Source organism: Podarcis vaucheri (assembly GCF_965113315.1).
Source record: "Podarcis vaucheri genome assembly, chromosome: 16".
NCBI classification, from domain to species: Eukaryota; Metazoa; Chordata; class Lepidosauria; order Squamata; family Lacertidae; genus Podarcis; species Podarcis vaucheri.
The window spans coordinates 19,414,487-19,427,469 of NC_138754.1; the positions used below are offsets into that span (position 1 = coordinate 19,414,487).

At 47.2% G+C, this 12,983-nt stretch overlaps 1 protein-coding gene across 1 annotated transcript in view; it reads left to right on the top strand.

The window, feature by feature from the left end:
* The first annotated feature begins 6,820 nt into the window (after positions 1-6,820).
* The window catches only part of MAP3K11 (mitogen-activated protein kinase kinase kinase 11), a 31,173-nt gene continuing 25,010 nt past the window's right edge, over positions 6,821-12,983 (top strand). Inside the window, exon 1 of the mRNA XM_082203643.1 lies at positions 6,821-7,764. Within this exon, the coding sequence (XP_082059769.1) occupies positions 7,071-7,764 (694 nt within the window). The 5' untranslated portion in view covers positions 6,821-7,070. The remainder of the gene's footprint in view (positions 7,765-12,983) is intronic.

Below are 12,983 nucleotides of genomic sequence, written 5' to 3' on the forward strand. Positions count from 1 at the left end.
AGTAATCTTGCAGCTATTTCTTAGCCTTATGGTCACTAAAGACTCAGGAGAGAAGAGTTTTTCAAAACTCAAAAGAATTAAAAATGAATTAAGGCCCATGAATTAAATTATTAGGGGGGGAAATGGGATTAGGAGTCACATAGATAAGAGGAATTAAGGCAATTTATACAGATCGAACTACAAACCTGATTGTAAATAATGCCAGTACAGAAAAAATGTAAGATATAGAAGGGGACGAGGCAAGGATGTCCCCTATGTCATGGCTGAAGCTGCATTTGAAAGAGAAACTTAACAGTTATTTTAAATCACTTGGCTATACCAGATCAGAAAACAACAGATCTCTGCCTGCAAGGTGCTTACTAAGTAAGTGTGACAAGATTAAGTGGTGTGGGGGAGGAATTAGGAAAGCCGAGGTTCAAATCTCTGCTCTACCATGAACAGCCCAAGTTGCATTAAGCAAGGAGCTCAAGTTATGTATGTAGCTCTCCTCCTCCCCATTTTATCCTCACAACAACCCTGTGCGGTAGGTTATGCATTCCTGTGCATGCTTGGATACGACATACTCATTTTATATTATTTATTGTATGCATGGTACCTTTAGTGTGTATTTATTTCATATCCACATGTATTAATGTGGCTCACACTTTGGGGGGCTTTGGGTGGTGTATGAATAAAAAACCATGCCATATGCCATGTATGTTGCTGTGTGCATAGGATATGTTGCTGCATGTTGCCTTGCATGTTAGCATGGGGTGCTGCTGTGAAGGCTTCTGCACACATTTGTGTTTGTGTGTGTCAGAGAGATGGAAAGGGAAGGAGGAGCTATCAAGACTTCAGCTGATCAGCTGTCTCTCTGGTTTGACTTACTCTGCTCCCTTGCCCTGCAAGGGAAGATGTTTAGGACCGAAGGACGAGAGGAAAGTGCGGGTACATGGAGGCAGGTCCACGCCATACACTTAAAACACATCCAAATCACATTTAAGGCACATGACACTCCTCCCCTCCCGAGTCCTAGGAATTGCAGTTTGTTAAGGATACTTTTGAATTATGGTGCTGGAGGAGACTCTTGAGAGTCCCATGGACTGCAAGAAGATCAAACCTCTCCATTCTGAAGGAAATCAGCCCTGAGTGCTCACTGGAAGGACAGATCCTGAAGCTGAGGCTCCAATACTTTGGCCACCTCATGAGAAGAGAAGACTCCCTGGAAAAGACCCTGATGTTGGGAAAGATGGAGGGCACAAGGAGAAGGGGACGACAGAGGGCGAGATGGTTGGACAGTGTTCTCGAAGCTACAAACATGAGTTTGACCAAGCTGCAGGAGGCAGTAGAAGACAGGAGTGCCTGGCGTGCTCTGGTCCATGGGGTCATGAAGAGTCGGACACAACTAAATGACCAAACAACAAGGACGCTTGGAATTGTAGCTCTGTGAGGGGGAAACTTCAGTTCTTAGGATCCTTTGGGGGAAGTAATGTGCTTTAAATGCACTTTTTGTTTTAAATATATGGTGTGGATCTGACATAAAAGTTGTAAAGCAGCACAATACAGTATGAGACGGTAGAACATGTTTTCTGCTTACACATTGTAAAATTTAAGCCAGGCCCCTGAACTTTTACAATTCCCATGCTTTTCGTTGCATGCATAAATATATGCCGTAACTCTTCACTTAAACATATGGTTTCAACGTTCCTAGAATAACTGATTCCTAATAGTGAATGCTATCTACACTTCAGTCTTTTTTATGATTTGTATTCTACCGTCAAGTCTGAGATGTGGAAATAAAGGATGAAAAGCCATGCCTGCCTGCCGATTCCAAATCAGACAGTAATAAATCACAGTAACATGTCAGAGGGGTTCTGTGACATTGAAAACATGGGTTGTGACACCATAGTCGCTTGTCTGTGTGCCGTAAGTTATGAGATATGAGGTCAGAAAAGTGGCACTGTATTCGTAGTTCCAGTTTACTCTGCCAAAGATTATCCCTTCAACAGGGATTTTAACAGAAGCCCAATGTACGTTTTTGCTGCAGCTGGCTGTATGACTACAAGCCTTACTGGTCTGAAAAGGATTCCCACAACTGAAAGTGTACCTTCCCTTTTTGCTCTATGGAGATGCCTGCATATTAAGTGCCTTAGAATGCCATCATCTGTCCTCCCCAAGTCTCAGGCTGGTAGAAACCCCAAATTGTGCTGGGTTTTGTGATGTCCAGCCCCGCTTGGATATATTGAGGATTGACCAGCACAACTGTAAATAAATAATAGAATCATAGAGTTGGAAGGGAGATTGAAGATCATCTAGTTCTAGTCCACAGGTAGGCAAACTAAGGCCTGGGGGCCAGATCTGGCCCAATCGCCTTCTAAATCCGGCCCGCGGACGGTCGGGGAATCAGTGTGTTTTTACATGAGTAGAATGTGTCCTTTTATTTAAAATGTATCTCTGGGTTAATTGTGGGGCATAGGAATTTATTCTTTTTTTTTTCTTTTCAAAATATAGTCTAGCCCCCCACAAGGCCTGAGGGACAGTGGACCTGCTGAAAAAGTGGACAGGGGCCCCTGCTGAAAAAGTTTGCTGACTCCTGACTAGTCCAACCCCCTGCAATGCAGGAATATACAGCTGTCCCATATAGGGACTGAGCCTGCAACTTTGGTGTAAACAGCACCATGCTCTAACCAACTGAAGTGAGTGCTAATAACTTCCCTTCTTTCTAGAAAGGAGAATTGGAGAGAGGTGATTCTCAAACAAAGAAGATGAGCTGAGGGAATGTCTCACACTGGAATAGGACTGACTCCACACAGTCTTGATTTGGCCTGAGGACTGCAGCAATAAAAGGAAAGGGACAAAGCTTAACCCTGAACTTGCTCAAACCAAAACAGCGCAGCCCAGCCCAGGCATTTGTATACAGGAAATCACTCACATGATCTGCTTCAGCCTTTCCTGTGTTTGAATGAAACCGGAAGAGCAGGGATAATAGCTCGTTTTCCCACAATTCCCTCCTTGATGATTGCCCCATCAATGCCCCAAGGCCACAGGTTCAAGGTCTGCTGTGAGCTCTGTGCTATTTTCCAAAAAGCAATCAGAAAAGCTTGAGTCAATGAAGCACAATCTTGCTGGAAACATCTACCCAGAAATTCTGCCCCCAAATGCTTGGGAACCTGGCAAGCAGAGGAGGAGACAGGGAGTTACTGCTTGATCAGTTTCAGAGAATGAGAAATGTCAAATCCTAGATGTGTGATCTTTCTTGACACATCTTCACTATGCTCAGAAGCACTAGAGGTTCCCATAAACTATTTTCCCCACCCCTTGTAATCACCAATTGTTATTTTTAAAATGTTCTAGGTCTGGGTTCATGCTCAAATTTTCCCTATTCCTTTCAGTATTTGATTGTAAGCCTGCAGGCGTCTTTTAAAAAAAAGAAATTCTGACAAAATCAGAACAATACAGAACAGAACATAGGGTTGCCATATTTTAAAAAGTAAACTTCCTGACACCCACAAAGTTAAAATAGTGATTTTAAGTTTCTGCTGCTTTTTTGATCGCTTTGCCATACATCTGGGTTTTCCCTGACATTTTGCTGATTCAGCAAATCCCCCATGCTATTTTTACACCCCAAAAAACAGGACATGTCAGGAATTTACTTGACGTATGGCAAGCCTACCTAAATATAACATAAACATAAAAGTTACATATACCTACAACTATCTCTGTTCTTCTTATGACTGGAATCCTCTTTTGGGGGGTCTGTGGTATCACTTTATGTGATTCCGCAGAAGGTCACGCATGGCTAGTGGTTGCCATTGATGTTCCTTTTGTGCTACGTTTTTAATAAAAGGATGCCATTTTGCTTGTAATTTTTCTTCTGTCTTTTTAAATTTGTTCGTTTTTCACCTTTTGTGTTATTTCCCCATCAATACAATGCTGGAAGCATTCAAATAGCAAGTTGTCTCTCAAATCCAGGGGTCAGCAAACTTTTTCAGCAGCGGTCCAGTCCACTGTCACTCAGACCTTGTGGGGGGCCGGACTATATTTCGGGGGGGGGGGAATGAACGAATTCCTATGCCCCACAAATAACCCAGAGATGCATTTTAAATAAAAGCACACATTCTACTCATGTAAAAACACGCTGATTCCCGGACCGTCTGCAGGCCGGATTGAGAAGGCGATTGGGCCAGATCCAGCCCCCAGAGCTCAGTTTGCCCACCCATGCTCAAATCTTTCTACCTTCTAGCTATATCTTTTCAGCTTCAAGCTGAAATACTCCAGATAGTAAAATTTTTAATATCCTTATTTTTTAATCACCCCCCCAACTTTTTATCAAATTTTTGTAACATACAAAAGTAGATAGGCACTGGGAAAAAAGGCAAGTAACAAAGGGGGCAGGGTGTGTAATATACAGTGGTGCCCCGCAAGACGAATGCCTCGCAAGACGAAAAACTCGCTAGACAAAAGGGTTTTGCGGTTTTTGAGCTGCTTCGCAAGACGAATTTCCGTATGGGCTTCCTTTGCAAGACGAAAACGTATTGCGTTTTTTGCAAGTTTGTTTTCTTTTTCTTAACACCGTTAATACAGTTGCGACTTGACTTCGAGGAGCAACTCATAGAACGCGGTGTGGTAGCCTTTTTGAGGTTTTTGGTGATTTTTGAAGCTTTTCCAAAACTTTTCCGACACCGTGCTTCGCAAGACGAAAAATTCGCTAGACGAAAAAACTCGCGGAACGAATTAATTTCGTCTTGCGAGGCACCACTGTACTGTGTAACAGAATGAAATAACAACAGCAAACAATACCAATCATATATCAAATGGTATTGAAATACCCCAATCATAATGTTTTACATTTTGACTTCCCTCATCAAATATGGGTAGCAATGCTATCCTGGGATTTAGGTCTAGTTTCTGACCCATGGTTAAGTCCCATTTCATAAAATATATTTTTCTGTAATTTCTGTATCTTCTCACAGGACCACAACATAGGGAAATTAGAAATTGACTCAGCAGCCTCTCCAGCGTAGTAGGCTATCGGTACTTGATATTCTGCTAAGACTCTGTGGAGCCAGGTACCATCGATGAATTAATCTGGGTGAATTTTCTCTCATTTGGGATGAAATGGACTGGAATGGTATCATGCTCCAGATTTGGTTTAGTTTATTCAATTTATTATATCTCTACACCGCTTTCCATTCAAATGAATCCCAAAGTGGCGTACAAACAATAACAAAACATGTAATAGAGCATCACAAATACAACATAAATCGTATAAAATAATTAAGAAATCACCAGTGAAACAATTACAATTTATAGTCAACTTTATAGTCAGTTTCAGGCTTTAAGACTTATTCCCAGTTCTCTTAGGCTTAGGGAGTCAAATAATGCTCGTGGTTTCTTGCAGTTTCTGATACAGTCCACTTCTCAGCGAAGGATCCAATTATTTAGAAATAATGCATATTTATTAATTTCAAGGCTGTTGAGAACCAAACCAGGAGTGGTTAACCTGCGATCTCCAGATGCTGAAGGACTCATAACTCCCATCAGCCCCAACTAGCCAGAGTTTTTAGGGGGCTAACCAGGTTGGGATAGCTGGCTTGTTAGTTTTTGAATGTCTTGTGTAGATTTTTCAATTTCGTTGTTCTGTATGGGACAATGACAATAAAGATTATCGTATTGTATCAATGATCACCAATGATTGGCGCTGCAGAGCAGTAACACCCAATAATACCCCAAGGGGCACAGGTTGGCCATCCCTGCCCTAATCCATCCCACTGTAGTAAGTGTGCCCCATGCTCCCCTGATGTCCCTTCTTGTATATATTTTCTTCAGGAGTCAGTTATGGACCTGGTCTCTCAGAGGAGGTTCAGAGGTTTTAGAAATCTCCCTTTGATTGGCGTGAGCTGCAGGAGAGCGCAGAGTTTCGATTTTCACAGAACGCTGCGCCGGGAGAGAGAAAAAGCCCAAGAGTGCTGTTGGACTCCAAAGCTTGCCCGCGCCCCTTTTTACACCAAACGAAGCTGCTCCCCTGGGAAGGGAGACAATGATTTTATGTATCTCCTCCCACGGATCTGGAAAGCAAGAGCCCCCGCGTTCTGGAGGCCGGAGCTGACCCTTAGCTGGAAAGCACCCTTGCCTTTTGTTCCACCCAGGAGAGAGAGAGAGAGAGAGGTGCACCCTTGCACCCTTGCACCCTTGCCTTTTGTTCCACCCAGAGAGAGAGAGAGAGAGAGAGGTGCACCCTTGCACCCTTGCCTTTTGTTCCACCCAGGAGAGAGAGAGAGAGAGAGAGAGAGAGAGAGAGAGAGAGAGAGAGAGAGACCCGCCTCCCCCGGGGCAGGCCGAGGAATTCAAACCCCTCCCCTGCCCTGCCTTCCCCGCCTCGCTCCGTCCGGCACTTCTGCCCAGGACCGAGCGAAGCGAAGGTACAAAGCCCAGGCAGGCGCGCCATCGGGGCTTCCTCCTCGACGGGACGGGTTCCTTGTGTGCCGGGGGTCCTGCCTGCCCTCCACCCGTCCCAGCGCCGGCTTTGAAACGGGGTTAGCGAGCGAGTACTTTCCGCGGAGCCGGGCGCCGCTTCGCCTGGAAGCTTCGAGGGGAGGGACCGGACGGGACTGGATAAGGAAGCTGATCGCGGCGCAGATCCGCTTGGAGAGCCTCGGACGGAGGGTGCCTTGGGAGAAGAGCAGGCAAGACGCCAGGGTGGGGGACGACGAGGGGACGACCGCCATTGCCTACATCGGATCGCGTTGGCGGGTTCGACGGGGGCCCCCCTAGCGAGTTCCCCGCCCGCTTGGGAGGAAACCGGCCGTAGGGAGCGGCCCCCTGTTCTCTGCGGGAGGGCTATGGAGAGCCTCTGACTCCGGATTCGCTGAGAGGAGTCTATAAACTCAAAGGGCTGGATCCTGCTTCCTCGACGGGAGGGGGTTTTGGCAGGCAGGAGTGTTCACCCCACTTCCCTGCTGAACGCCCCTGTGGCCCCCTGGATGGTCTCGATCCCGTGGGAAGTGGCGAGGAAGGCAATGTTAGTGACCTAGATGTGGGGGGCCGTGGACCAATGAGGCCCAGAGGACCCCAAGGAGCCCCTGGGAAGCATGTTCCGGAAGGCCCCACTAGTGGCCTGGGGGCCAGGTTCGCGGAGCGGGGGCACCACGGCCTACGCCAACCCCGTCTGGACGGCGTTATTTGACTACGAGGCTGCCAGCAGCGACGAGTTGACCCTGCGGAAAGGCGACTTGGTGGAGGTGCTCTCGTGGGATGCCGCCATCTCTGGGGACGAAGGCTGGTGGGCCGGCAAGGTGAACAACCAAGTGGGCATCTTCCCTTCCAATTACGTGTCGCCCAAGACGGGGGGCTACGCAGGCCCCGGAAGCCCCCCTGAGGCCGACTTCCGGGACCTGAGGCTGGAGGAAGTGATTGGAGTCGGTGGCTTCGGGAAGGTGTACCGTGGCAGCTGGAAGGGGGAGTTGGTGGCGGTCAAGGCCGCCCGCCAAGATCCGGACGAGGACATCAGCACCACGTCGGAGAGAGTGCGGCAAGAGGCCCGGCTCTTTGCCATGCTGCAGCACCCCAACATCATCGCCCTCAAAGCCGTCTGCCTCCGTGAGCCCAACTTGTGCCTGGTGATGGAATATGCGGCCGGGGGTCCCCTCAGCCGCATGCTTGCTGGCCGCAGGATCCCACCCCACATCCTCATCAACTGGGCCGTGCAAATCGCTCACGGGATGCAGTACCTGCACTGTGAAGCCATCGTGCCCGTCATCCATCGCGACCTGAAATCCAACAACAGTGAGTAGGAGGGTTGGGGTTGGTGGTGGTGGTGAGGGATTTGCATTTATTTGCATATATTTTGCCTAAAGAAATCTAGCTTGTTGGTTAGTTTGTGTCAAAAATGTGCATCTCCGCCTTTCCGCTTGAAATTGCTCACGTAACGATATCTTAAGATCGAACAGTGGAACGAAACCCGAGAAAATGTAACCGAGCCATAAACTGACAATAATGAAAAGAAGAACAACCGAGAAGGGAAAATAAAAACGAAACACGGAAAATTAACTCGGAACATCTCTGTTGAAATAATCTCATTTTTAAATGCCGGTTTAAAGATGAACAGGAAGGAGGCCGGGCAGACGTTTCTGGGAGAGAATGTCATCTTCTGGGTGCCACGTTGGAAAAGGCTCTGTCTCTTTCCCCCTTAATCAAACGTTTGCTGTTGTGCAGAAACAAGGAAAGCCTCAGCAGCTTGACAGAGGTGAAAGGCAATTCCCAAGACACCACCCTGCTTGCAGATTTGAGTGCAATACAGTGGTACCTCGGGTTAAGAACTTAAATCATTCTGGAGGTCCGTTCTTAACCTGAAACTGTTCTTAGCCTGAAGCACCACTTTAGCTAATGGGGCCCTCCCGCTGCCGCCACGTTGCAGCTGCGCGATTTCTTTTCTCATCCTGAAGCAAAGTTCTTAACCCGAGGTACTATTTCTGGGTTAGCGGAGTCTGTAACCTGAAGTGTCCGTAACCTGAGGTACCACTGTACTTAAGAAAACGAGGACACTGTAAGCCAGGAACAGGAAGCATCAGGCCTGGGGGCCAAATACGGCCCCCAGGACCTCTCGGTCTGGCCCTTGAACCTCACCCAAGGCCATAGCCCTCACCAGCCCTGCTCTGTGCCATAGTTGAGTTGTTTTGCCTGGTTTGCCTGTCTTCGGATTGTGAGAAGGTATCTTGCTTGCAGGATGGGAATATGTGGGGGAAGTGGGAGCCATGCAATTGCCTTTGGCTTTCATGTGCCCAGAATGCAACCTCCTGCACAAAGCTGAGCGTCACATGCATTGCTCTGCCTACTTTTGCATCTGGCCCCTCCCACTCCTGGCACGCAGCACCTAGAGCACTGGCCACGCAGGAATGCGACTTTAATGCGGGGAAGAACTTCCCCATTCCTTCCTTAAGCCTTGATAATAAATGTCAAAACTGCAATTCCAAGTTGCATCAATTTTATGGCCTAAGCTATGTCCTTCCTTATTTATTTTAGCTTTGGGGTACACAATCTAGCAGGCGGTTTGTGCCATTGTGTAGAAATATAACTTCCCGCTGGGGATTGTGCCCCACAGGGGGCGGGAACCACAGAAAGCCTTCCTTTCAGCAGTGGCGCTGAAATTTGAAATGTTGTTAGTGTTTCAAGTGTAAAAGAAAAATGGGGGGGGGGGGAATGAAGGCAAGAAAAGGTGACTTCTGGAACAGGTGTACTGGGAGCAAGCAGCACTCTCAAAAGAAGCCATTGATAAGGAATATGCACCGTAAATTTAAAGCACCTGTTCCCCATAGAAAATCCTGGGTATTGTAATTTAAGGGTGCTGAGAATTGTTGCTCTTTGAGGAGTAAACTACAGTTCCCGGGATTTTATTTGCTTTTAAGTTATGGTGTATGTGCAGCAATAGGAACATAGGAAGCTGCTGTATAGCAAGCCAGACCATTGATCTATCTAGCTCAGTATAGTATAGAAACATAGAATTGTAGACGTTGAAGGCACCCCAGGGGTCATCTAGTCCAACCCCGTGAAGCGTAGGAATCTGCACTAGCTGGCAGCTGCTCTCCCAAGATTTCAGCCAGGGGACTCTCCCAGCCTAACAGGAGATGTTGAGGGTTTAAACTTGGGACCATCTGTGTGTAAAGCGGGCACTTGACCACAGAGCCACATCCCTCCCTGAAGGGGCAAGCTGCCCAGTGGACAGGAAGGTTTTGGAAGGCACAGGAAAGGAGCCTTCCTTTAAGCCAGAATCAGGCCTGGAACCTTCCTTCAGTTCTGGGAAGCAAGGGTGCCTCTGAGCACATCCAGAGTACTTTCCCCCTCCCTCCCCCGCCAATCAAACACATTTTTCCCCTCCCACGTGCCATAGTTCAAGAGGTGAACTTAAGGTGGAGGCAGGCATGAGAACTAGCAAGTCCAGTTTGGGAAATGAAGTTCTATCTGCCACCCTCTCACTGTTCTCCTCCCGGAGTTTTGCCACCAGACAGCCAGCGAGTGTGACCTCAGTGACCCAAAGCTAGAAGGAAGTGACAGCAATGCACTCTCTCTCTCTATCTCTCTCTTCCCCTCCCTCTCCCAGAAACTAACTCTACACTGTCGTTTCCTCTTGTGAGGGCGAGATAAATGTTTTTCTTTCCATGCAAACAAGAGCCTGATGATTTGAAGCCTTTTCCTCTCTCTCTCCAGGCGCTGGGCTTCCTCCAGCTGTAGATTTGGGGAGGGGAAACCAGGGACAAGGAGGGGGAACTTTTAGATAGATAGATAGATAGATAGATAGATAGATAGATAGATAGATAGATAAACTTTATTTGCATTAGCCAACAGACATAAAACAAGCAATATATACAATTAAAAAACAACAACAATGGATAAACAGGACCTTCAAATGACCAAGAGGGGGAACTTTGTACCATACCATTGCAGCCCTCGCCCTAAGCAACTCTTGCTTTGATCTGTTTGAAAGCAAATCTTCCTGCAGCAGATGCCCGCACCTCCCCATCGCAGATAGGCAGATGGCCAGAGTCATCTCCCTTGTGCCGGTTGCAAGACACTCTGCACATGTTCAGAGGCATATTGTCCTCTAGATGTCACGTCTTTCAGGCAGAGCACTGGTTGAAGGGTTCCTGTTTCAAAGCTGATCGGATGATGGCTGTTTTCTTAGTCCCATCCCAACTGCCCGCCTCCGTCGGTCATAATGAGAATCACGCCTTGCAGGGTTGTTTTAATTCTGGATTAATGAATTTAACTCTGGGTTAATGAATTTAATTCTGTATTAAAGAATTTAATTCTGGGTTAAATGGGGAGCATCTGTTTGGCTACCATGGGGAACGAGACGCTGGAAGAGGTGGGCCTTTGCTCTTAATCCGGCAGCTCTGCTTCTTACGCTGCGGGAACAGTACCTAGCAATTTGTTCCCTAAATTGTAGTTATTACTGTTTGCAAAATGCCCACCATTATGTCAGGCACGGTGTGAGAGGAGGACAAGCCCGTATATGGCAGGGAATGTTCACTGCAACAGGATTCCTCCAAATATAGGACTAAATGGGAGCTGCCTTTGGATGCAAAGTTGGGAAGGGAGTAGATGTTAAGCACCCATCCTGCACCTGTGTGCAGAGCACTGTCCTCCTTGTTTCTTGGTCACCCTGAGTGTGACAGAATGCTGCAAACTGGGATATATACATATATTTTAGGCCCACGGATCTTCCTGGCTCAGGGACCTCACCTATCCTAAGAATGATTACTTCCCTCAAAACAAGGACAAATGCTGCTGTCATCGAATTGTAGAGTCAGAAGGGACTCTGAAGATTGTCTAGTCCAGGGGTGGCCAACTCCCAAGAGGCTGCGATCTACTCACAGAGTTAAAAACTGGCAGTGATCTACCCCATTTTGGGGGGGTCAGGTCAAAATTGTTGAGCTTCTTTGGGAGGAGCCACTGATCTACCAGTGATCTACCACAGAATGTCCACTTATTTACTGGTAGATCACTATCTACCTGTTGGGCGTGCCTGGTCTAGTCCAAGGGTAGGCAAACTAAGGCCCGGAGGCCGGATCCAGCCCAATCGCCTTCTAAATCCGGCCCGCGGACAATCCAGGAATCAGCGTGTTTTTATATGAGTAGAATGTGCTTTTATTTAAAATGCATCTCTGGGTTATTTGTGAGGCATAGGAATTCGTTCATTTCCCCCCCAAAATATATATATTCCGGCCCCCCACAAGGTCTGAGGGACAATGGACCGCCCCCGTGCTGAAAAAGTTTGCTGTCCCTTGGTCTAGTCCAACCCTAGGAATATGCAGCTGTCCCATATGGGGATCAAACCTGCAACCTTGGCTTTATCTGCACCATGCTGTAACCAGCTGAGCTATCCCATTAGGGCACAAGATTGGGAATCTTTTCAGCCTATGAGCCATGTTCCCTTCTGGAGTCATACCCCTTGTAGGCAGGGCTAGCAGCAAAAGTGGGCGGAGCAAAAATAATGTTAATTTTACCATTGTATAATCAGCTAGTTTCTACACACACGCAACACATTGCAGCGTATCCTCCATCAAGAAGCATGATCAGAGTTCAATGACACATTCCAGCCTGGCAAAAACACCCAAAGGAGGATGTGGAGCATCTGGAATTTGACAGATACTGTATGTTCAGAGCATACAGTATAGCCCATAGCTGTCAACTTTCAGATTTGAAAATAAGGGATCAGCAGCCTCGAAAATAAGGGATCAGCAGCCTCACCTGTTCCAGGGATAGTCTACAGAATATCTAACAATCCGAGATAGCAGTGGGAAGCAGTGGGAAATTGCGCTGGAATAAGGGAATTTCCCACAAAAAAAGGGAAGGTTGCCAGCTATGGTATAGCCTCTCCTAACAGGCTCAAAAACCTTGCCATCCGCCTCTCTATAGAAATATAAGCTACCGTAACAGAACGTAGACCAGAGCTTTCCAAACTTGTCATGGTGGTGACGCACTTTTTAGACACGCATCATTTCGCGACACAGTAATTCAGTTCTACTAGCAAACCAGTAATTCAGCTTTACTAGCAAGTTCTCATTCCAGCCCACACTGCAGCCGACACTATAACATGTCGCGACACAGAGTTTGGAAAGCTCTGACGTAGACAGTCGTTTTTAAGTCAGTTGGAGGTGGCTTGGGAGAGAGATTTCGCTTCCTGTGATGTACACACACATGCAAACTTCTTTCTTCCTACTGTCACTTCTGATCAAGCAAGTTTAGCGGGGGTGGGTGGGTGGGGGGATACGAAAAACTTGCCAAACCTGTTTAACACAGGTGAACATGGAAGGAGTAGGTACACCCCGCAAACAGTGATCCCTCTTTCAAATTCCTTTCGACTCCTCTCAAAGGACAACCGTTGCTTGTCTATAGGTTCTCCCTTCTTTATTCCAGGTCTTATGCGTGTGTGTGTGTGTGTGTGTGTGTGTGTAAATTTGTCGCTCATCTCAGTATTCGACCATCTGGCAATATCTGAAAGCAGC